This window comes from Neolamprologus multifasciatus, unplaced genomic scaffold (genome assembly GCF_963576455.1).
Source record: "Neolamprologus multifasciatus unplaced genomic scaffold, fNeoMul1.2 chr13_unloc_2, whole genome shotgun sequence".
Classification (NCBI taxonomy): Eukaryota; Metazoa; Chordata; class Actinopteri; order Cichliformes; family Cichlidae; genus Neolamprologus; species Neolamprologus multifasciatus.
The window spans coordinates 325,513-350,696 of record NW_028181975.1 but is presented as its reverse complement, the minus strand read 5'-3'; the positions used below and the strand labels follow the sequence as shown (position 1 = coordinate 350,696).

The window sequence follows — 25,184 nt, the reverse complement described above, 5'->3', positions numbered from 1 at the left end:
CCATATTTATAGTGTGTGTTTGGTGTTGTATAGTATTTTTATTCCACTGTGTATTAAGCGGACAATTGTAGGCACCTGTGAGGTGGGGGCATTCCCCGAGGTGGCGTATCAGCCGCCAAACGGACTTAAGGGGGATAGTGAGCACAAAGACGGCAGAGGAGAGACACACGAGAAGCAGGAAACAAAACGTGTGCAGCCCAGCACCTGTAAAGAAAGACCGGCCTGCCTGTGGGACGTCACGAGATATCCGACGATCGGCCAGCATAACCCGGCGATCCAGTCCAGACGGACAAAATAGCAACAGTGGGAGGCGACGTGTGAAATCCACAGTAGGGCAGGGGGACGCCTCTGCCTGCATTTGTGAGTATCGCTTTCCCACTGTTGGGCGCTAGGCGTAGCTTTGCCGGGGGAGGATAACAGCGGCTGCGCCGACAACGTTGCTGGCCCGTGTCTGTTGTTTCAGGGCGGGGCTGCGAGGGAGGCTGTGTGCAGGTGCGGAGAGTGGCTGAACTGCGCGGCCACGTACAGTCAGGCGGAGATAGGAGCCTCCTCCCTGGTCTGCTGCTGGCGAGTTTTACCATCCCGGAAGAGGAGTTCCTCTCCTGTCTCTTCTCCAGCTAAGGAACATTTGCCGGCATGTGTGTGGCTGGACAAGAGGGAATATAGGACTCTGGGGGGGAAGTTTTTATCATACAAAAAAAAACATTTATTTAGTTTTGGTTTTTAGTGTATAGTTATTCCTGCCGGCAGGGCTTTTAGCGGGTTGTGAACATTATTTTTATTGTGTAGCGGGGATTTTAGCCTGTATTTGGGGGTTCTGACTGTGTTTTCCCCTAAAGATAAATGGTGTGTTTAAAGCTGGCTTAGCTTCTGTTCTCCGAGCGCTGACCCACTCACTCCCTTTTCCGCTTGCATATATATATACGGACGTGGTGGTTAAGATTTAGGTCCACCAGTTTAGCGGCTACATAATTTTGGTGTTGTCGACAGGATACAAGTTTGGGGAGCAGTGTTCAGCGCCTGGAGTGCAGATATAGAGATGATGATGCCAGTGTATCCGGGTGCCCCTTGGGTACCAAAATACAAGGGTCCTGAAGCAGATGTTTCATATGGAGACTGGAAAGAACAAATACAAGGTTTATTGAATGCTCAAGAAATAGCTGAGGCCCGGAAAGTAGAAATTTTAATTGGGGCTTTAAGCGGTGAGGCAAAGCGTCAAGTAAGCGTGTTAGAAGAAAAAGATAGAGACCAGATTAGGAAAATATTCGCATATCTAGATTCTCTATATGGTGACAATACCGCCCTAGCGGTTCTGAGGTCGCAGTTTTTTAGCTGTATACAAAAACCAAATGAGTCGGTAAAGTCTTTTACCTTAAGGTTGAGGGAGTTGCACTGCAGGCTACAACGGCGCAATCCAGATCAAGCACCTACTGAAAAGTGTTTACAGGAGCAGATGCTGCTGGGCCTGCGGGAGGGCCCCTTGTCACAAACCCTGCGAGCCTATGTGCGTCACCATCCAGAAGAGGATTTCGCAACAGTCCATCGGGAGGCGTTGCTCCTAGAGGAGGAACAGCTGGGACACCAGGGATTACAAACTACGTGCTTGGCAGTGGGTGAGTCCAGGTGTGCTAAGCCACCTTATGAACCAGACTGGAAAGAGACATTTAAAAAAGAAATTATGGAGGATGTCAAGGGTCAGATGCGAGATCTTGTCAAAGATGTTGTTAATGAAATTAAACCGCTCTTGCCACAGCAAAGCCCAGCTGGCTCAGCTTTTAATAAATCAAGGTTTAAGCCAAAGCGTTCTGGGTATGCTAATAACTGGACCCGAGAGGGAGAACCTATTTGCCATCGTTGTAAACAACCTGGGCATATTGCTAGATTCTGTCCGAGCACACTAGACCAGCAACCACCTTTAAACTAATAAACCCCACTGCTGAGGCCCAGGCGGTGGGGACAAGGGACATTTCAAACAATCAGGGGGCCAGTACAGCTTTTGTGGGAGAATGTCCACTTATTGAGGTGTGTATGGGAGGAGTTAAAATGACGGCATTATTAGACACAGGCTCTCAGGTTAAACTGGTGCAGCAGCAGGTAATGGATCTCCATTTCCCTGAAGTGAATAAAACTGACACACCCCTGTTGTTCACCTTAAAGGCAGCCAATGGACTTGAGATACCATACTCAGGCTATGCGGTTATGGATTTTGAGGTAGAAGGGGTGGAGATACCAGGAAAAGGGGTTGTGGTTGTGAGAAATGACTGTTCCACGCACCCTTTAATTATTGGTATGAATGTTATTAGTGCATGCTGGAATGATGTTTTTGCCAAAGGCAAGTCTGCTTTTCACCCTCAAAAGCTGAAGTCCCGCAGAGCATGGAAAGAGGCATTTGCCGTCTGCCAACAGACTGTCACCACCAAGACTGATGGCTTCCTAGGCTATGTTCGACCTGCTAGCCGCAGGGGAATCAAGGTGCCCCCAAACTGTGAAGTGATGGTCTGGGGCCGGACGTGTAAAGGCAAGGGTGGGACAGAACGCTTGGCACTAGTGGAGGCATTGCCTGATGCTGGACCCTGGGGGGTGGCCCGAACCCTGTCAGTAGTCAAAGGAGGGAGGCTCCCTATCCAGGTCTGTAACCCTAATCCATACGAAGTGACTATAGGACGCTACCAGAAAATGGGCCAGTTGTATCAGGTGGAGGAGTCGGATGTGGAGTTGGACAGTGACCTTAGCCTGACAATGGGATCTGATGGTGTGATCGAGGTGGGCGTAGTTGAAGCAGCTGGGCCCGAAGAGCCTGCGATCCCTGAAGAGGAGGTGAGTCAACTGATTAACAGCATAGACTTGACCCCCCAGCAGAAGGCCGAGCTCCAGACCCTGCTGCAGAGGTGGCGAAAGGTGTTTGCTGTGAATGAGGAGGATTACGGAAGAACTGATTTGGTCCAACACCAGATCCACACAGGTGATGCACCACCCATTAAACAAAAATATCGCCCTTTACCACCACTGATGTACAAAGAGATTAAGATACTTCTAGCAGATATGCTGAAAAAAGGTGTCATTCGGGAGAGAAGCAGTCCCTGGGCAGCCCCCATTGTGTTGGTGAGGAAAAAGGATGGCAGTTGGCGATTTTGTATAGACTACAGGAAATTAAACACAGTAACTCATAAAGATGCGTTCCCACTCCCCCGAATTGAAGAGACTTTAACATGTCTGACCAGAGCTGAGTGGTTTTCCACACTAGATCTTGCCAGTGGATACTGGCAAGTGGAAATGGATCCTAAGGATCGGGAGAAAACTGCATTTACCACTCCTCTGGGTTTGTTTGAGTTTGATCGCATGCCTTTTGGACTCTGTAATGCCCCTGCCACCTTCCAGCGCCTGATGCAGCGGTGTCTAAGTAGTCACCTTTCTGAATCTGTTTTGGTATATCTGGATGATATAATAATCTACTCACCTGACTTCTCTACTCATCTACAGCAGTTGGAGAATGTCCTGCAGAAGCTGTGGCAACATGGGCTGAAGCTGAGGCTGGACAAATGTAAGCTGTTTCACCGTCAGGTGAAGTTCCTGGGGCATCTTGTCGACCAACAAGGGGTAAGACCAGACCCTGAGAAAATCCAAGCTGTCCAGAACTGGCCTGTTCCCTCTACCACCCGTCAGGTCAGAGCCTTCCTTGGCCTGGCAGGTTATTACAGGCGATTCGTCCCAGGGTTTGCTAGGTTGGCTCGACCTTTAAATGCTCTGCTTGTGGGAATTTCTAGCAGGTCAAGCATGCAGGTCCAGTGGTCTGCTGAATGTCAGGAAGCCTTCAACAGTTTGAAACGTGCTCTTACCGAGCCCCCTATTCTGGCTTATGCAGATTTCCTGGAGCCCTTTGCACTTTATACTGATGCCAGTAATCAAGGCTTAGGTGCTGTGTTAGCTCAGGTGCAAGATGGCAAGGAACGGGTGATTGCATATGCCAGCAGGAGCCTACACCCCACCGAGCGAAATGACAAAAACTATAGTTCCTTCAAACTGGAACTTAGCTCTAAAATGGGCCATCACTGAGAAGTTCAAGGATTAATTGACAGGTGCCAAGTTTGTTGTGTATACCGACAACAATCCCGTGGCCCACTTACAGAATGCTAGACTTGGGGCAACAGAGCAACGCTGGGTGGCACAGCTGGCATCCTTTGACTTCGAGGTTAAGTACAGGGCTGGAAAAGAGAATGCTAATGCTGATGCTCTCTCTAGGTTTCCCACAGACTGTCAAACAGCCTACATAAACACCACGAGTGCTCCACGTCTGGATCCACAGGGGCTGGTGCCGCAGATGAATGACTGGAAGGAGGCGCAGGAAAAGGACATGGATCTGCGCATCCTGAGGGAGTATGTGGAAGAGGGAATTCCCCCTGATGCACCAACGAGGAGAGCCCTGCCTAGCCCTGTACAGAAGTTATTACAGCAATGGAGAAAGCTGCAGGTTTGTGAGGGTACGCTGTGCAGAGAGGTAAGGGACCCTAACACTAACGAAATGTACCTTCAGATCCTATGTTCTGCAGAGAGACACAAGGAGGTGTGGGAGAAGTATCATGAGGCAGCGGCGCATGCGGGAGTGGAAAAGACACTGTCCAGGATACGTCACTTCTTTTATTGGCCCAGCATGGAAGAGGAGGTGCGTGAATTCCAGCTAGGGTGCGCTGCGTGTAGCCTGCGAGATAGAAATAGGTCTAGAGCCCCTTTGCATCCCATTACTGTGTCGTATCCCCTTGAGGTTGTGGCCCTGGACTTTCTTACATTGGGGAGGCCCACAGACAGGTACCAGAATATTCTGGTGATGACTGATCTTTTCACACGGTACGCCTGGTGTCACGTAAAGGAATGTTACTTTTCTGTCACTGTGTTATTATTCACATGCACAATCATTATTTCATCATTACTTCATTAGTCTGCATCACTTATCATTATCATTATCCGGTTATCATCCTTATTATCATGTATCATTTACCACTTAGTATATTTGCCAGGGCACGCAGAATGACACATTCTAGATGCAATGCTTCATCATGCGTAGCACCAGCATAGTGATGGGTCCACAGTAAGTCAGATGAGGACGCTGAACTTTTGTTGGCCTGGCCTTATAATAAATCACACTTTCACACTCGAGTACACAGTTGATATGTTCCCAAACTATATATGGGAAACATCTGGTTTCAAGTCCGGGAAAGGGTTGTTGTTGTTCTGAAGAAGATGATTTCCAGGAATTGTTCTGACGTCATAAAGGCTATAAAGCTTTCTGTATCGGGGCCGAACGGGGAAGACCGGCTTCCCGCACTGTGTAATACGTGTGTGTTTAATAAATCACTTTTTGGACACTCCCTAGGACTCTGTCTGCGCTTACTTTTCCTTCCAAATCAAAAAGAACATTACATTTTGGTGCCGAAAACCCGGTTTGGGGGGAAAGAAGACGCGCTGCGAGGGAGCGGAGCTCCTCGGGGGTGCCAAAAGACGGGGGAATCCAGGAGGGGACCCACTGAGTGACAAAAACCCGGGACATAAAAGGTCAGTAGCACCTGTTGAATAATTTTTATCCAAAGGTACTAAATGCGAAGTTAAAACTAAATTGAATGTTCACTCAGGAGGGCCTTCTGCTGGGTTCTGTCCGTAGTGATTTTATTTAATTAGGACAATTAGTGGTAAAAGTTTGATGAAATTCTCGCAAAAGTTATTGTTGTTTATTTTAGGGGGTTTTCTGTGTTTTTTGTGAGGTGTTTTTTGTGGTGTTAAAGCTAAGAGGCTTGGTTTATGTGCCTTAAGTGAGAGTGTGGAGTTAGATGCCAAGCACTCTTTAAGGTTAGGGGAATTCGGACTCATTGGGTGGTAGAAACGCGGTTTTGGGCGTCAGGTAAATAAAAACTGAGGGGCTGAGAGTCCCCAGGGACGCTTTTAAACAGTGTATAAATTAACCTAGACCGGGGTGAGACCCCGTAGAGCACAGTGTTCAGCGTTTAGCAGCGACAGGTAATCGTAGACGTGCGGTTGCCCCTGGTGACGCCCAGGTAGCTCGGGTGGCCTCCCGCGGGACTTCGGACACCCGTTAAAGGCCAGGTAATCAAGGATTACCTTTTACTGTGCTGTTTGGCTGAAGGGTGAGACCCGGCCCTGACTATTAACGTGGGTGACAGTGAGTTTTAAGTAAAGCTGAACGCGTGAGGTTGATTCCTTGACGCGAGACGTGGAGCGACCTGTCAACTTGCGGGGAGCGGTTTTAAATTAATTAGGGCTTAGAAATCTGACCGCGGCCGGCGAGGGCGTTCCCGACGCGGGGTTATTGATCATCAAGGCTGGTTCTGTGGACCAAGGTGAAGCCTGGGCTTAGGGCTTTTAAATTAGTCAAAAATTCAGGAAAAGTGGTATAGAAATAAAAAGAGAAATAAAACACGATAAGCTGTTCTGGCAGGCGGCGTGTTTATGTCTATACGGGCCCGTGTATGTAAATAGTGTGTAAATACCGGTGGAGAAGCGCTTATATTGTTTAAAAGCTTGCATGTCTAGGCTTGCTTTCGTGTGTGGTGGAGAAAAAAGAAAAGCGTCTCTGTCTCTCGGTCTCAAGCAGCTGCAAAGGGGGGGGCTTGGTGAACCCCGCAGTGTGTGTGTGTGAGGAGAAAGAGACAAAAGGGGGGGCAGCGCATGTGCCCATCGAGTATTAAAGGAAAAACTGTTTTTCTCTATTTGTTTAACTGTTCAACTCGGTTTTTTGTTTGTTTAATTCCTCCAATTTCTTCTTTAGTTTTATTTCTCTATCTAGGTGATGTTGTTTGTGGGGTGTAGAAAGGTAATCTCAGTCTTGCCAAGTGTTTCATATTACGAGCTGTAGGAAGCTGAATATAGTTGTGTTCTCCTGTTTCTTGTGGTGTGATTGACTATATAAAAGCAATAAACTGTGTGATTGCTGGATGTTTTTCGGCCTTGTTCCAGGAGTGTACAGGTGTGTGGTTTGTCTTTGTTGATGTTTTATATATTGTGAGCTGGTTGATTTGAGGGGATTTCTCCCGTTTGGGGGAGGAGTGCCTGTGTCGTGATTAGTTGAATTATTTTATGTTAAAACTTTGTTGAAGGTGTGTGAGTGTGAATTTTTGTTGGTTTCCTGTGGTTAAATTGAAGTAGTGGATGTTAGAGGTTTTGGTGTCTTGTGAAGGAGGGTGCTGTATCTTTGAGTAGAAAGAAGAGAGTGAGAGTGTGTGTGTAGGTGCGGCCCAGAGGAAAGGGGCAGTAAGCCGCTTGGGTGCGTTTGAGCCTGAGAAGGGAAATACGCCGAGCCTACTTCCAAAGGAGGGGCTTAGCAGTGGCCATTTTGGTGAGGGCAAGGTTTGGAGGTGGAGCTAAGTAGCGGCCATTTTGGTGAAGGTAAGTGAGGTCAACAACAAAATGGCTGAAAACAAAATGACTGAGATCGGGAAGGCGACCCCTAGTGGGGAGAAGAACTATAAGCCACTCAAGGAACAGATAGCCCAACTCAAGAAGGCCCTCAAGATCACCTATGAAGGAGCTTCCAAGGAGGTTGCTCGGCAATGTAAAGACATGGAGAAGGAGGTGAAGAATTTATGTGAGGATCAACAGATAACGATGGAGGACAAAATACCTTTGCATTCGGTTTTCCAGCTAGGAGCTGAGAAATGTGAAAAGAGGATCAAAGATCTTGAGGAGGAACTTGAGGGGGGTTTTAAGGGGAGAAAAGTGAAGGCAGAAAAGAAACAGATGATGGAGAAACAGAGTAAGTACTGTAAGTATGTGATTGTCTGCCGAGGTGTCTCCCCCTGGATGAAAGACGAGGTCAACCACCCCACGCCAGGGCTGGCAGAGGAAGCCCAGGCCGAGGGGAGGTTATATCCCAGCTTGAAGGGACTCCCCGGTGCACCGCCCCCTCCCTACATCTGTCCAGTGCTGACCCTGGAGGGTGGCACTCTTTGGAGACCGGAAGGGAAAACAGGAACAGTTAGAGGGAGAGTTGTGGATTTTCAGGAGGATCATGCACCATCGACGCCTATACGCGACACCAAGGGGGTCAATACAGGAGTGTCGCAACCCCTGTCGGCGGCAGCTACACCGAAAGGGACTCAGTTCGAGTCAGCTGCTGGAGCATCAGGTGGGGGTATAATTATACCAGGTGTGACTTTCCTCCCTCCCTCTCACTTCAGCCCAGAAGGAGCTAAAGAAGCTCAACCTGTGGCTTCCACAAGCGCAGATCAGGTGACACCGAAGCAGCCTAGGCAGGGAAATGCATCCCAGGAGGGCTGGACTTCAGATGAAGATATGCCTGTGTCGCCGCGGCAGAGGCCATCGAAGGCGAGCCAAAAAGCCTGTCAGGAGCCAGGGGTTGGCGACCTGGAAGAAGGCCAGTGGCAGGGACAAGTAGTAGGGAAAATATCTACTAACCGAGAAGCCGTGGTAAGGTTAGAACAGACCTTGAGAGACTGGGAGGAGGAAGGCGTGCCAGCACCACACCTATTAGCACAAACGCTTGAAGCATTGGAGAAGGACCTCGCAGCGTCAATAGGTAAGACACGGAAATCCCGAGAACTGTCGAACCTGAAAATCGAAGGGTTTGCCCCAAGCGTTCAGGGTAACCCAGGGAGGAGAATCCTCCGGTCTGATAAGGCCTTGCAGGGCCTGAAAAACAAAAGACAGTCGATCTTTGAGAAGAACCGGAAGCAGAGTGTCGGATTGCAAACTGAGGAGGAGTCCCTCTCAATGCCTCTACTGCAGGGTTTAAGGGGCGAGCCAGTATACCAGCCTTATAACATCAGAGATTTGGAGGCTCTGATGAAGCAACTGCCCCCTATTACAGAGGGAGGAGCTGCGTGGCTGAGGAAACTGGGGAGTCTTACTGAAGGAGAAGAACTTGCCCTGGGAGATTTTCGTGCCATGGGTGGAAGGGCCTTCAGGGGTGGAGGCCTGGCAGATGTGGAAGAGATAGCAGAAACCACATGTCAACCAAATGATGTCCCCTATGCAAGGGTGCGAAATGCTCTCTCAGACGCAGTGCGTGAGAAGTACCCGACCCCTAATTCAGGCACCATGCCTAGAATATTGTGGAGCCCAGAACAAGCTCCTAGAGAGTTCATAGAGCATGCAAAGGAACAGTGGATTGTGCAGACAGGAGAACATCCAGGACAGGAAGGAGAACATCGGGCGTGGTTCCGATGCGCGGTGTTAGCCGGTTTGCCAGAACGAGTGAGAGCAGACCTACAGAAGAATCCAGATTTTGCGGTGGCAGATTCGGTAAAATGGGAAAGGCATGTGGTACATCGATTGGAGCTCGAAAGAGACGAGGTGACCAAAAAGAAACACGACCTGGAGGAGGCGCAAGGGCAGTTGGTAAAATTAAATTTGGCTGAGGCAAGAGAAAAATTGAATGAGAAGAAAAAACAAAGTAAAGAAGGTGCTAAGAAAATGCTGGTGGCAAAGCCTCAGGGCGAGCCGGGGCCTGATTGGCCGGATTTGGACCCAGTCGTGTATCCTGATGACCGATGGCCCGCCAATGGACCAAGGCAAGGAAGACCCGCGGGGAATTGGGGGGCTAATAGGTCGTTGAGGGGGCGTGGTGGATCTCAAAGAGGAGGCGGACTAAGGGGTCGTGGTCTGGGGGGACCTATGCTGGACCTTGATCTGTGTAGGAGGTGTGGAGGACGAGGACACTGGGCTCGTAACTGTCCTACGCCATGGCTACCAGAAACAAGTTATCAACCACCACCCCAGGCACAGAGAGCGCCGCGAGGCAGGACATTCCAGACAAGGGGACTTCAAGCTCCCAACCCTGGCATGGCGCCAGTGGCTCAGTATCCCCTGGCCAACTGGGGCAGGGAGGAGGAGCTGTACTGACGGGACCCACAGAGACCCGGCAGCATGGGGATGGCAGACCCTCTGTTGCCGATGACCGTGGAAGGGACTGAACTGACCTTCCTGGTGGACACTGGAGCGACTTACTCAACGCTGAGACAAAAACCAAGCAGTGCCACACTTTCCAATCACATGGTCAGTGTTGTGGGTTTCTCTGGGGTTCCAATGACTCTGCCGACAACCAATCCAGCCCTGACGGTGCTGGGAAAACAGACATTGAAGCACAGCTATGTGGTGTCTCCCCATGTGCCTGTGAACTTGATGGGCAGGGATTTGCTCATTAAACTGGGGGCCACTATCATGTGTTCAGCTGATGGATTAACAGTGACACTTCCAGGAGGAAAAGAATTCTTTTGCCTGGGGACTTTTTCAAAGAACCAGTTTTTGCTGCAAGACTGTGAACAATCTACAGCGGATATATACTGGGGTCAGTTGGTGGATGAAGGCGTTTTGAGACTGTATCAGCTCTGGAAACCTTGGATTATGGCCTCAGCTGTCTATTCTCCTCCGCGAGACCCATACCACGTCACCCTCTATTATGATAAGAACGAGGACGAAATTTATAGAGACCAGTTCCAGACTGAACTTGAGAGTCAGACTTGGAACATATGTTCTCAGAACATCTATGTTGGTCCTGAAGGCGTCGCTGCAGGAGTAAATTTAACCGAAGAACAACGGCCTTGGTTCAAAATGGGGCCTGATTCAGTGCCTCATATCACATTGGCGGTCCATGAGGGTCATCAGGCCAGGGAGCTGGGAACAATGGTCAGGAGAGCTCTCGACGAACCTTGTTGGCGACCCACTCAGATTCCAGATGTCTGGTATTCGCCAAAATGCAAAATTTATCGCATCACTGGTCTGTCAGATGACGCAGTGGTATTGGAGCATAAGCAAATCTCAAGAATTCATGGTAGGGAAAGAGTAGATCATGCTGACGCAGTGGCCGCACTTGCGACTCTTCTTGATACTTTGTGGTCAGCTGGGTCTACGGATGTGGGCCTGGCAACTTGCTCACCGGTCTCGTTCCAGCTAAAGTCTGAGGTACCAATTTGGAAACCGCAGTACAGACAGAAAAGAGAAGCAGAGGAGGGAATTGCAGAGACAATAGAAGGGCTATTGAAAGTAGGAGTCCTTGAGCCTTCACAATCTTACTGGAACACGCCCATTTTGCCAGTAGAGAAGCATGGGACAGGAAAGTACAGGATGGCACATGACTTAAGAGCCATAAATGCCATCCTACGTACTGATACTGTGCCTGTTCCAAACCCGTACACAGCTTTGACGGCATTAACAACAGAGCAAAAGTGGTTTACGTGTATTGATCTAGCCAATGCATTTTTCTGTCTCCCCTTGCATGAGTCTCTTAGGGACATTTTTTCATTCACATACAGGGGGCAACAGTATAGATACACACGGTTGCCACAAGGGTTCGCCCTCTCCCCGGGCATTTTCAACCAAGTGCTGAAAGAAGCTCTTTCACAGTGTCAACTCCCAGAGGGGTGTACACTGGTTCAGTACGTGGATGACTTGCTCATTGCGGCTCCGTCTGCTTCGGCGTGTACGGAGGCCTCGCTTACCGTACTGGGGAGACTCGCTGAGTGCGGGTTCAAAGTGAGTAAAGAAAAGTTGCAGTTGGTCCGACCAGAGGTGACATTTCTGGGCCGTGTGATCGCGCACCAGTCAGTGGGTTTATTGAACACCCACCGAGATCAGATTCTGACACATCCAAAACCACGCACAGTCAAGGAGTTGCTCTCCTTCTTAGGTTTAACGGGATACAGCCGTCAGTACATACCAAACTATGCAGGCAAAACAGCCCCTTTGAGGGATTTGGTAAAAACAGTAGGTGTCCGTAACCTTAAGGCTGAACTGCCATGGACATCGGCCACGGAGTCGGCATTCATTGCATTGAAACAAGATCTCTCGAGATCTGCTGATCTTGCCATCCCTAATTATGACGAACCATTCTATCTAGATGTTTCAGAAACAGATGGGATAGTGAATGGGGTTTTGTTTCAGAAAAAGGGGGGAAAGAGAGATGTACTCATGTACGTCAGCATCCGCCTGAATCACTTGGAGACAAGACACCCGGTATGCACGCAGCATGCCCTTGGGGTGTCAAAGATTATACAAAAAACAGCACACATAGTGAGGGATCATCCATTGAAGGTGGTGACTACCCACAGTGTGGTGGGATATGTTAACTCACAAGCCTTCACCATGACACCATTGACACAACAGAGAGTGAGTAAAGTCTTAGACGCTCCCAATCTGACATTCACACATGAAGGAATCAATATGGCAGACTTGATGGGTTCGGGTGATCCGCACGACTGCGCTAAGAGAGCTGAAGTGGACGAGAAAATAAGAGAAGACTTGAAAGCAGAACCTCTGACGGGAGCTGAAGATTGGTTCACGGATGGATGTTGCTACAGAGATGACGAAGGGCTGAAAGCAGGCTACGCTGTAGTTTGCAGGAAGGGGACTGAATTTGAGGTAAAGGAGGCTGGGAGACTTGAAGGGCAGCAGTCGGCCCAGAGAGCAGAAGTAATTGCTCTCAGCAGAGCCCTGAGACTCGCAAAAGGAAGGCGAGTCAACATTTACACGGATTCAGCTTATGCCTTTGGAGCAGTGCATGTGGAGCTAGCCCAATGGCGGAGAGCAGGATTCAGGACAGCAGACAATGCACCAATCTGCCACAAGAAGGAGATGGAGGAACTCGAGCAGGCGTTGGGAGACCCAGAGGAGGTGAGTATCATAAAATGTAAAGGTCACTCCTCGGGGACTGGCATGGTGGCCAGAGGAAATCAGGAAGCCGATCGAGCTGCGAAAGAGGCAGCCGGCTATAAAGCACTACGGCAGATCGTGCAAATAAGTGTGGAGGAAGAAGTAGGAGTCAACATGTTGGAGGAGGGCAGGAAGGCCCAAGAGGAGGCGGCCCCGGAAGAGAAGGGGGTCTGGAAGAGTCGAGGAGCATGGGAAGAAGGAGGTCTCTGGCGAGGACCTGACGGACGACCGGTGTTGACCGCCAACCTAGCGGAACAGAAGATTGCAGAAGCACATGGGCTTGGCCATGTGGGTGTGGCCCAGATGGAGAGACATCTGTGCCATTGGTGGCATCCCTTTTTGAGGGATATGATTAAGGAGAAAGCTAGGACGTGCCTGATCTGTGGGAGGCACAATCCAAAGCCAGTGATTAAACCGGAGGCAGGTAAGTTCCCCATTCCAGAAAGACCAGGGGAAGAGATTGTCATTGATTTTACTGACATGATTGATGTGGGACCGGGAGGAGTCCGGTATTTGCTGGTGAGTGTGGATGCTCTGACGGGGTGGCCCGAAGCGTGGCCAACAAAAAGGGAGGATGCAAAAAGTGTGATTAAGTGTTTAATCAATCATTACATCCCCCGGCATGGTTTTCCCAAAAGAATTCGGTCAGACAATGGAACTCATTTTAAAAATAAAGATTTGGCAGAAGTAGAACAGAAGCTGGGGTTGCAGCACCGATTTGGGACGGTGTATCATCCTCAGTCCCAGGGGAAGGTGGAAAGAATGAATCTAAACCTGAAAAATAAAATAGCTAAGATTTCTGCTCAGACGGGGCTAAATTGGGTTGCAGCCCTGCCAATTGCATTGATGATAATAAGATGTTGTGTTAATCAATCCACAGGTTTCACACCATATGAGCTGTTGACAGGACAACAGTTTCCAGGTCCTTGGACAACAGTCCCGGCGGAAGAGAGTATAAAAAGTAATAGAAAGCATGCTGAATGTTGGAAAGAATTAAAAGCTCTTGTGTCTAGTTTCACACAACAGGTTGGAGTGGGGGTGAATGCGGTGGACAGGTCCGTCCCCGACGCCAAGGCGGTGTGGCTGAAGGTCATTAAGCGAAAGTGGAGAGATCCAAGGTGGACGGGGCCATTCGAGGTGACTGCTCGTACCACCAGTGCGGTTCGGTTGAAGGGAAAGGGTGAGACCTGGTTCCATTGGTCTCAATGCGCAGTGGCGGACGAGAGCTTACTCGAGATAAGCTCCACCCAAAGTAACACGGGGGGGAACATAGAGGCAGAATAATCCTCTCCCCCTGTGCAGCGGTTCTCCCCAGCAGTCTATCTGGGGAGACGAAGAAAGAAGAGGAGCGTCACGCGCCAAGCATCAATTCATTCCGGGCTCATGATAGGCTAGGGCTCTAGTCTAAAGAAATTGATAGTTTAAAGGAGACGTAATAGTCTTGTACGTTAATCGAATATTTTTATACTCATAATCTTATACTCTTATCACAAAGTTTAAAGTAAAAGTAAAAGAGCCTGGGGACAGTGATCATGAAATTGTGGGAAAATTGGAAAATAACGGGAATGTTGGGGTTGATAAGTGTTGTAACGTGTTTGTTTGTTCATTGGCAGACAGGTGTATTGCCCAGACGCAGAGGTCTATCCGCTCCGGAGTCCAAACCGATCAAGTCGGCAAGAAAATTCAAGCGCGAGGTTGGCTCAGGTGGGAACGATGGGTGTCTCAAGGCCAGTGGGGGAGTCGAGTTTGGGTATGTTAATGGGTCCACGACGGCATTCACGTTCGATTTGTGTGAGGTAATTAGATGCCCAGGAGACGGTAGCAGCTGGAGAACATATGATGTGTGGATTTGTTATCACCCTATGGTATGCTACCCTAAGTCGGTGTGGGGCCCATGACAGGAAGGAGACATTTACAGTTATATAACGGATCAGTGGTGTTCTTGGCAGGATGTGGTTGCTTGGACAGGAGTAGGATGGCAGCCAACAGTGCCACAGGCCCTTGAAGGGATAGCCATTCAGAAAGATTATTCTGTTACACATAACCCTGTCACTCTCTCCCTAGGACCGTGGAGTAAACTCCCGGAAGCAGCCTATGAGGGAGGTGCGTTCTATTTAGTAATAGGGGTAGATAAAGCAGGGACAGATCCAACAGGGATAATTCGGGTGAACTTATTCAATCCAAGATCTAAACCGGTAGGGAATGACACTGTAATGAATCTCACAGAGCAAGTGGATCCCTTAGAGACAGTTACTTACCAGGACTCAGAAGAGAAATGGTTTGTTGCCACAGATTACACTAGATTAAAACCTCAAGAGTTAATAGAGCGTGCCACAGGTTTTGGTGATAGGAATCTTTGGTTAGATTGGGTGGCTCAAAATGCTAAAGAGCAGGAAGTGGTTGATTGTGTTGCTTGTGCTACAGCTCGGCCTCGTCTGTTCACTGAACCCGCTCCTCTGTATCCAGAGGATGAGTGGGGTTATGATTGTATGCTGAGATTAACTAGAGAGGCGGTGAACACAGGTAACTGCACCACTTTGTCAGGATTATATCCGCCAATTGATAAACGTACACGACCAGGTTCATTCACACCTAAAAGGGATAATTATACATGTTTTGAGTTCTCTACAGACAGCGTGAGATATACGTTAGGAAGAATTGATCCAAGCTGGTGTCAGAGGACAATCCCCGGCAGGACTACCAATAATGTAAGTGACCCAAATACTATTATAGGCACCTGGGCAAGGGGTGGGCTATATTATTATTGTGGGCAGTACACCCTTTTGGTACAGGTTCCCCTGGGAAGTGTGGGAACATGTGCTCTGGTGCGCCTAGGAGCACCTTTGATGCTGATAGGAAATAGAGTAGAGACAGTTCCACAGCAGGACACTGGTGTGTTGACAGCCAGACGTAGGAGAAGTCTAAGGGGTGTGCACAAATATGACCCAAGATGGGACTCGCCAACCTGGATTGACTCAATAGGAGTTCCCAGGGGAGTTCCAGATGAGTATAAGTTAGTCAATCAGATAGCGGCCGGTTTTGAAAGTGTGTTTCTGTGGATAACTCCAAATAAAAATGTTGATCGCATTAACTATGTTCATTATAATGTGTTGAGACTCTCTAATCTCACTAGGGACGCGGTAGAAGGCCTTGCGGAACAATTGGGACCGACGTCGTTAATGGGAATCCAAAATCGAATGGCCCTTGACATGTTGTTGGCTGAGAAGGGTGGTGTGTGTGCCATGTTTGGGGACATGTGCTGTACTTTTATACCCAACAATACGGCCCCAGACGGTACGGTTACTAGAGCGCTTGAGAGTCTGAAAATGTTATCTAAAACCATGCATGAGCAATCAGGTGTGAACACTGGACTGGGAGACTGGTTCACGTCTGTCTTTGGGCAATGGAAGAGTGTCGTTATGTCTGCCATGTTTTCTTTTGTTGTTTTTCTTGCTATATTAATGATCGGATGTTGTCTCATCCCTCTGGTCCGGCGAGTTTTGGTAAAGATGCTGGAGAGGGCCCTGAGCTCGGGCTCGAAGGGTTCAGCGGCGCCTGAGTCCATGATGCCCTTGAAGGAGATTGTAAGCTGGAAGGAGGAGTGAGACAAATCCTGGTGTAAGTTGGTCTCGCAAGCGAGCCCAAGAGGAGGAGTTGTCACGTAAAGGAATGTTACTTTTCTGTCACTGTGTTATTATTCACATGCACAATCATTATTTCATCATTACTTCATTAGTCTGCATCACTTATCATTATCATTATCCGGTTATCATCCTTATTATCATGTATCATTTACCACTTAGTATATTTGCCAGGGCACCTAGAATGACACATTCTAGATGCAATGCTTCATCATGCGTAGCACCAGCATAGTGATGGGTCCACAGTAAGTCAGATGAGGACGCTGAACTTTTGTTGGCCTGGCCTTATAATAAATCACACTTTCACACTTGAGTACACAGTTGATATGTTCCCAAACTATATATGGGAAACATCTGGTTTCAAGTCCGGGAAAGGGTTGTTGTTGTTCTGAAGAAGATGATTTCCAGGAATTGTTCTGACGTCATAAAGGCTATAAAGCTTTCTGTATCGGGGCCGAACGGGGAAGACCGGCTTCCCGCACTGTGTAATACGTGTGTGTTTAATAAATCACTTTTTGGACACTCCCTAGGACTCTGTCTGCGCTTACTTTTCCTTCCAAATCAAAAAGAACATTACACTGGGCAGTTCCTACCAAAGACCAGACTGCTCAGACTGCTGTGCATGCTCTTTGGGCTCACGTGATTCAGACCTTCGGTTGCCCGACCAGGCTACACTCAGATAGAGGTGGAAGTTTTGAGTCTGCCCTGATGTACCAGCTGTGTAAGTGCTATGGCATTACGAAAAGCAAGACCACCCCATACCATCCGGCTGGAAATGGTGGGGTTGAGAGGATGAACAAGACATTGCTGCACATGCTTCGGTCCATACAGTCAGAGAGACAACAGAGGTGTCCAGAATATCTCCCACAGCTCTTACAAGCATACAATAATACTGTCCATAGTGCCACAGGGTATGCGCCGTCGTACCTGATGTTTGGGCGGCATTTGAGACAGCCGGTGGATTTAAACCTAGGTGTTGAGCGGGAATCCCCATGCCACGACCTGGGAGGGTGGGTTAAGGACCATCACCAGAAATTATCTTTTGCCTATGAGATGGCTAGGAAGAAGGTGAAGGCAGCAGCCACCCAAAACAAGAGGGCTTATGACCGAAGTGTGCGGGCCCTGCCATTGGTGCCAGGCGAGAGAGTTTGGATAAGGGACAGGAATAGGCAGGGACAAGGCAAGTTGCACCCAGTTTGGAGCTCAGAGCCGTATGTGGTAGTGGAAGAGGTTGGCAATACAGGTGTAGTGTATGGGGTGCAGCCGGAGAAAGGGGGGGGGGGGGAGAAGGTCCTCCATCGGAATGCACTAAAGTTGTGCATTACCCCTGCAGCAGACTACCACTCAGAGGGGCAGGGAGTCAGCCGTGAGGGAGAGATGCTAGTTGAGCCTCCATTTTATGGTGTTGCGCCTAGCGCTCCAGCCCAGCGGCCAGGAGAGTTGTCAGAGGTGCGCCGCTCAACGAGGCCTAATTTTGGTCAGCCACCCGCCCGTTACAGGTCGCTTGACTAGTGTGACAGGGACTGTCACAGGTAAAATGTGGGGGGATGTCACACAGTGGAAAATTGTGTTTTTATATTTTGTTTTGGGATTACTGTGTGTTGGTACATAGTGTCGATTTTATTTGCATGTTTTTATTGTAATAGTGATATTGCATGTTTTTTTTTTAATTGATATTCTTATTGCATGATTTTATCCCCATATTTATAGTGTGTGTTTGGTGTTGTATAGTATTTTTATTCCACTGTGTATTAAGCGGACAATTGTAGGCACCTGTTTGGTGGGGGCGTTCCCCGAGGTGGCCTATCTGCCGCCAAACGGACTTAAGGGGGATAGTGAGCACAAAGACGGCAGAGGAGAGACACACGAGAAGCAGGAAACAAAACGTGTGCAGCCCAGCACCTGTAAAGAAAGACCGGCCTGCCTGTGGGACGTCACGAGATATCCGACGATCGGCCAGCATAACCCGGCGATCCAGTCCAGATGGACAAAATAGCAACAGTGGGAGGCGACGCGTGAAATCCACAGTAGGGCAGGGGGACGCCTCTGCCTGCATTTGTGAGTATCGCTTTCCCACTGTTGGGCGCTAGGCGTAGCTTTGCCGGGGGAGGATAACAGCGGCTGCGCCGACAACGTTGCTGGCCCGTGTCTGTTGTTTCAGGGCGGGGCTGCGAGGGAGGCCGTGTGCAGGTGCGGAGAGTGGCTGGACTGCGCGGCCGCGTACAGTCAGGCGGAGATAGGAGCCTCCTCCCTGGTCTGCTGCTGGCGAGTTTTACCATCCCGGAAGAGGAGTTCCTCTCCTGTCTCTTCTCCAGCTAAGGAACATTTGCCCGCATGTGTGTGGCTGGACAAGAGGGAATATAGGACTCTGGGGGGGAATTTTTTATCATACAAAAAAACCCATTTATTTAGTTTTGGTTTTTAGTGTATAGTTATTCCTGCCGGCAGGGCTTTTAGCTGGTTGTGAACATTATTTTTATTGTGTAGCGGGGATTTTAGCCTGTATTTGGGGGTTCTGACTGTGTTTTACCCTAAAAATAAATGGTGTGTTTAAAGCTGGCTTAGCTTCTGTTCTCCGAGCGCTGACCCACTCACTCCCTTTTCCGCTTGCATATATATACGGACATGGTGGTTAAGATTTAGGTCCACCAGTTTAGCGGCTACATATACATACAAACAAAGAGTACCTTGCCTGTGCGTTGTGTAAGTATGTGTGTGTGTGTGTGTGTGTGTGTGTGTGTGTGTGTGTGTGTGTGTGTGTGTGTGTGGGGTCAGAGTTTGACCCCATAAAAACTTCCCTAAACCTGCTGGTCTGGAAGTCCAGCAGTTCATCTAAACAAAAGGCACTTAGACTAAAACAGATATAGATACGTTCATCCTACCACAAAACAATAAGAGCAGGTACGACCTCTCCCATATTCCCAGGATGTGCGTGTGAATGCCAGAACACTCTGGAATGCACACAAAGTCTCTGCAGACTCCTAAGGATCAACCCTCTACCAACATGACATTGATTATAAAATTCTAAGCATATATGAGTAGATATTTCTAAGCATAAATGACAATCAACAATATAACCCTGACAAGCTTCATGTCTTATAAGTCTTACAGATTGATGTCATTTGTGTCATACAGCTTGATCTCATGTATGCCCTCAGCTTGAAGTCCTGGATCGAGACAGCTTGATGTCATGTCTGCATACAGCTTCATTTCATGTATGGTATCCAGCTTGATGTTGTCATGGTCTGGGTGCGTACCTGTAGGTTTCCAGTAGCGGTCCGCTTCCTTTGGGATCGGAGATCGGTTGCTCCTCCCTGGCTGAGCACCTGTGGGCAATTATTCCAGCAGCATATAAGATCTGCGCACTCAATCAGTCATGGCCTGAGTATCAGGTTAGTCAGTGATGTTTTATTGCTCAGTCCAGATCCTGTGTGAAAACTTACCTGCTTTTTCCTGTCTTCAGAGTCGGCTCCTGGAGTGGGGTTCTCGCCTCAGTCATCCCCGCTTTTCTGGACCTGGGCCACCAGCTGCTGGTACAGCATTGCTAACTAGCCTGAAACTCACCTGCCTGCCTCCCCGCACCTCCACCTCATCTGGGCCTTGCCCCCCACCTGTCCCCTTCACCTGAAACCAATGCCCTGGTCTCTTCACAGTATTTTTCCCAGCCAGCTTCCACCTCCCCACTGCCACAGCTGTCCCGCTGTATTCTAGAGCTGTCTAGTTTTAATTTAGTTGCCTTAGTTTTGACAGCGCACCCACTAGTGTAGTGGCTTCATTTAAATTTGGCTTGTGTGTTTAATTTGTGGGGGAAGAAATGAACCTTTTTGTTCACTTACTGTCTCGCTTCCGGTTTGGATCTTGCACTTGTGTCCATCCCATTTACCTCGTGCCGCTGGGCCGTGACAGATGTCATATATGGCATACAGTATGATGTCATATAGGCATATAGTATGATGTCATATAGGCATACAGTATGATGTCATGTCAGGCCAATGGTCAATGGTAACTTTTATTGTGCCTAACGGGAAATTGATTTGCAGTATGTCCGTACAAATGAACAATGAACAACCTAGATTTTTCATCAAAAAAGTGCAATGTGCAATGGCAACAACACTTATGGTTTAGTGTTATTAACTATGATAATAGAAGTAGGTACAAAAGACAATCTATGTCTCTTTGTCTTCACTGCAGGCACTTTATATATTATATATATTTTTATAACGACGACCTGATGGAAGCAGTTGAAAATCATTAAAGAGAGGATGATCTGAACACAACAGGACAGAGGTTGCCTTCCTCAGCACCTGCCTGTTATAAAAGTCCACAAGCTGGACCTGAGACCTCCCTGAAATCTTGCCAGCCAATTTAACCAGGTTGTTAAGTCTGGTCTTATTATTCAGGGACATATTACCGTACCAAGCAATGATACAGAAAGTTAAAACAGATTCAATAAAACGTTTATAAAAAAGAGTCATCATTTTAGATGAAACATTAAAACCTCTCAACCTCCTTAAAAAGTGCAGTCTTTGTTGAACCTTTTTCACTGTAGCAGCAACATGTGACTCAAAGGACAGAGTCTTATCAAGAACAACCCCCAAATACTTATAACTGTCCACCAGTTCAATGGCTGCACCATTTACCACTGTTAGTGCAGGATGGGGGGATGTCTTCCTGAGGTCAATAACCATGTCCTTGGTTTTCAAGGTGTTAATCATTAAGAAGGACTGATCACACCATGAAAACAAACTCATCCACAACAGGCCCATGGGAATCCTCTTCACCATGAAGGAGGCTTACAATGACTGTGTCATCTGCATATTTAATGAAATGCCTGTTGGCCTGTGTACTGCGACAGTCATTAGTGTACAAAATATACAGTAGAGGAGAGAGACAACAACCTTGTGGTGAGCCCAAGGGCGTAGATTTGGTTTTGGCATTGGTGGGGACGGATGATTCAACCACCAAACCCTGCCCTGTTTCTTGCTTTTTCCTTTTTGTCTTTGCTTCTTGATTTAAAAAAAGGAGAAATATACTTGCCTACATATGCTATTCTTCATGCTTTTAAACCATTTAAAATTACGATTCATAGTTTTACATTTGAATTATATAATGTTAAATTACTATTAAACAAATGACTGACTAAGTATTTTAGAGTTTAGTTCAACCATAATCCATATAAATCAGGTATCATACAAACATAGCTTCAAATACAGTCATGACAATAAAAGAATATGACTTTAAGGACTTAACAACATTACTTCAGTTATAGTACACCAACATCTCTGACACATTAGCACTAAGGGAACACTGAATGACCTGGTGGTTTTTGTCCATAAAACTACTCATCTAAGATGACCACAAAGTAAAAGATCTCTCAGCAACATTATGCAACATTTTAGCCACACTGTTGCCCCGATCAAATCAGTGAGCTGGGATGTTTTACTCTAAACATGAACTACTGTTACAGCTACAGACATGGACTACTGGTGTCCCACACAACAACTCAATGTCCACTATGTGAAGGAGCCAAACACATGCCTGCTCCTCTCGTTAACTGAGATAAACTGCTGGCATGTTTGTTTTACATCTATGCTGTCCAGTCTCTCCTGGTGGACATACAGCAGCATTGTTTCATCTCATTTGAGTCATTGTTAACCTTACCCATGTTTTTAGTCTTCTGAGAGCACTGAAGCTTCTTTCAGCCTCAGTACATGCGTTTTATCCTCAGATTAAAATTATTATTATGTGCTTGATGTGTCTCACCTTTGGCCCTGGCTCCTCCCCTCTGAATGCACTAGGACATATTGCCACCTGATAAAATAACACATTGATTCGTGCCATATAAAAAGTGAGACATGTCAATTCAGATTCTTTGTCAAATATACACTAATGAAACAATTTACATCAGCAGCCTAACAACTGTCATGATAATAAATACTAGTTAATCTACAGCACCAAATCATCAGTCAGTCACCTGTGACCTCGCCTCTTCACCTCTGAGCTACAACATGGCAGAGCTGCCTCTGTCACCTGATCAACAACAGTGAGACATTCACATACATGCAGTCACACATGTGCTTCAAATACAGTCATGAACCAACAAGTCATCATCCAGTTTCACCTGTGATCTTGTGTCACCATTACTCTCTGAGCTTTGTGTTGGTTGGAATATTTGCAAAAATCATGACTACCTCGTGATATTTTGTCTCAAAAATTAACCCTATGAATATGTCAGCACCATGAGGATGAAATTATTGTGTCACCAACATTTTAACGATAGACATATAATTTTAACAGCCTCTGTAAACTAATATCCTGGCTTGCTCGAGGCTCTGTTTTCTCTGACAGTTTCAATCAAAATTAGAAATGCTGCTCTGAGACTGAGAGAACTAATAGTGCTGCCTGTTGTGCAGTTAGTTTCCAAAACACGTTATTCATGGTTACAATTTTAGACTGATGTGGGCCAAAGCCTAGCATAGCCTGTAACGTTATTGTGACACATTTTATGAGTGAACTTGGCTTTAAGTGACTTACAGGTTTCTTTGAAAAACACTTTCTTATATCCAGGTTCTTCCTCTTTGCTGCCGTCTTCCTCTCCTCCTCGCAGCAGGTTTGCCTGCTAAAACTAAACAGAGCTCCCTGAAAGGCTCAGCCAATCACATTGGCCATATTTGTCACATGACGTAGGACTCCAGTAGAGAACGTAATTTAACTCTTTCTGCACCGCTGGGTGAATGAGACGTCGACAGATGTTTTTTTTTTCTTTCTATCGGGTTTGTTTTTCTTTACTCGAAGAGATCAAATTATTGGTGGGTACATGTCCCTTCCATCCATGCCAAATCTACGCCCTTGGGTGAGCCAGTAGAAGAGTTCAGCTGTTTGGAAAAACAACCGTTTACTCTCACACACTGAGATCTGTCAGTTAAAAAGTCTAAAATCCAACCAACAAGATTAAAATCAAGTTTAAACTGGTTAAGAAGTTTATCAACTAAAAGATGTGGCTGGATAGTATTAAAAGCTGAAGAAAAATCAATAAATAAGAGCTGAGCATGAGCTTTGGCGCCATCAAGATGGCGATAGAGGAAATTCAACAGAGTGACCACTGCATCATCAACACCTCTACGAGGCCTGTATGCAAATTGTAGTGAGTCTATAAGCTTCTCTACTTGCTGCAGGATTTCCTTCCTCACAAGTTTTTCAAAGTACTTCACCACTAAAGATGTTAGAGCGACAGGCCTAAAATCATTTAATGATGTACGTTTTGTGGTCTTAGCGACTGGAGAAATAATTGATTTTTTACTCTGGAACCTTCTGTTGCTGAAGAGATAAAAGAAAGATGTAATAAAAAACACTGCATAATTGCTCAGCACATGTTCTAGGCAACTGGCCACAAATATTATCAGGACCTGGACTTTTGTTACTCTTACTCATTTTAAAAAGATTTCCCACCCTTCTTTCATCAAAGAACAAAGCTGGGGGGGTGGGGGTGGTCTTTCAGTCCAACCCACATTTAAGTCAATGACATTAAGTCATGAGACTAATGGTTGGCTAACGACTGTAGTAGCGTCCATTTGTATTTTGGTTTCCTCTTTTGTCTCCAGTAGCTGTTGAAGGTTTTGTGCTTTTTTTATTCACAGTTATTAACACATAAATCAACAATTCCCTGAACTATTCAAAATAAAGAATTCCAAAAATTGGAGCAATTAGTAAAGAGGAAAACCACAACTGTTTCCATTTGAGGGGTCTCTACTTGAAATGTTCTGTAAGTGAAACGTTATATCTAAAGTTTGCTTCAAAGTGTCTAATTGTTGAAAACTCATATGTAAGGTCACTTTGAGTGAGTGCACTTAGGAAAACAACCACCATCAGTGTCTCCATTCAAAGTGATCTTGATATGAAACATAGAACTCAATTAGATAGACCTAACTTGAAGGGTCAGGTAGAATTTGTAGCAGTTGTTGTGTACAACTGGTCCAAGCAGATGCACTTACTGAATTCAAGAGACAAGTTCTTGCATGAGTTGGTCCAATAATACAGACTTGTAATGAACGCTCTTCTTACCAGTGAGTCCCGAAGCTCTTTTGGAATATCCTGTGTTGTCTGTGTTTCCAAATCCATGAGAGATGCTTGAACATGAGTCTCCTTTTATATGAACTCAAGACTCCTCTTGCAGTCTGTCAGGAGATTTTTATTATTAAGACAGTTTATTAATCATTATTGCTGATATACTAAAGCTAAAAGTGTTCATATTTCTGTTTGCACTCAACCAGCTGCACAACTAACTGTCTGCACCTTGCCTTAAAAAGACTTGTTTGATTTCACATTATCTAACTTTAACAGGAAACCGCCACCCAAGAGTAAGAAACGACCTTTTAAGAACATGACCTTTTTTTAACATAAGTTCCGAGAAGTCACACCTGCCTGTTTGACTAGAGAATGTTACTTCCTTTCTTGTATGTTTCATGCTGTGTATAAATAAAGGCAGAGAGCTGCTGCAGGGGTGTGAGTCTCCCTTGAGCTCTCACCCGTGCACGTTGAACTGTTACAAGTGTCTGAGTGTTATTTCATTATACCTGATTGCTTGATAAAGAATATCTCTATCATTTTTAATGGTCCTCCGAGCCGGAGTGGACATTGATTTTTTTTTTTCATGCTCCAATAGGAAACCTTCATCAAGTCCTGACGTCGCGAGAAGCCCGCGCTGAAGTCTGTCGACAGCTCCTCTCCAGGCAGAGGAAAAAGCCCAGAAACGCTATAATTCGGGTTCTGGCCAGCGTTCTTATAAAGTGGTCCACGACGTTGGGGGTTGATGGAGCAGACCTAAACAACCACGAAATAAATCAGGTGAATATTTAACACTCACCCACATCT

At 46.9% G+C, this 25,184-nt stretch overlaps 2 protein-coding genes across 3 annotated transcripts; both read left to right on the top strand.

Annotated features, from left to right (window-relative positions):
• Positions 1–533: 533 nt before the first annotated feature.
• On the top strand, positions 534–4,846 carry LOC146490423 (uncharacterized). Of its 2 annotated transcripts, none has more exons than XM_085153232.1 (2): positions 534–3,597; positions 4,240–4,846. In XM_085153232.1, the coding sequence occupies exons 1-2, from the start codon at positions 2,029–2,031 to the stop codon at positions 4,324–4,326; spliced, it is 1,656 nt and encodes a 551-aa protein (XP_085009358.1). In that variant the 5' UTR covers positions 534–2,028; the 3' UTR covers positions 4,327–4,846. The 2 variants fall into 2 exon arrangements, with proteins under 2 accessions (XP_085009358.1, XP_085009357.1); XM_085153231.1 differs by having other exon boundaries at positions 534–3,663.
• Positions 4,847–12,140: 7,294 nt separating this feature from the next.
• Positions 12,141–16,338, top strand: LOC146490422 (uncharacterized). The gene is made up of 2 exons (XM_085153234.1): positions 12,141–15,380; positions 15,806–16,338. The coding sequence occupies exon 1, from the start codon at positions 12,184–12,186 to the stop codon at positions 13,954–13,956; it is 1,773 nt and encodes a 590-aa protein (XP_085009360.1). The 5' UTR covers positions 12,141–12,183; the 3' UTR covers positions 13,957–15,380; positions 15,806–16,338.
• The last annotated feature ends 8,846 nt before the right edge of the window (positions 16,339–25,184 follow it).

Coding starts and splice junctions, on each gene's coding strand:
- LOC146490423 (XM_085153231.1), top strand. CDS start 2,029: ATGGGAGGAGTTAAAATGACGGCATTATTAGACACAGGCTCTCAGGTT. Junction 3,664..4,239: donor TTCCCTCTACCACCCGTCAG/GTCAGAGCCTTC, acceptor TGCTCTCTCTAG/GTTTCCCACAGACTGTCAAA.
- LOC146490422 (XM_085153234.1), top strand. CDS start 12,184: ATGGCAGACTTGATGGGTTCGGGTGATCCGCACGACTGCGCTAAGAGA.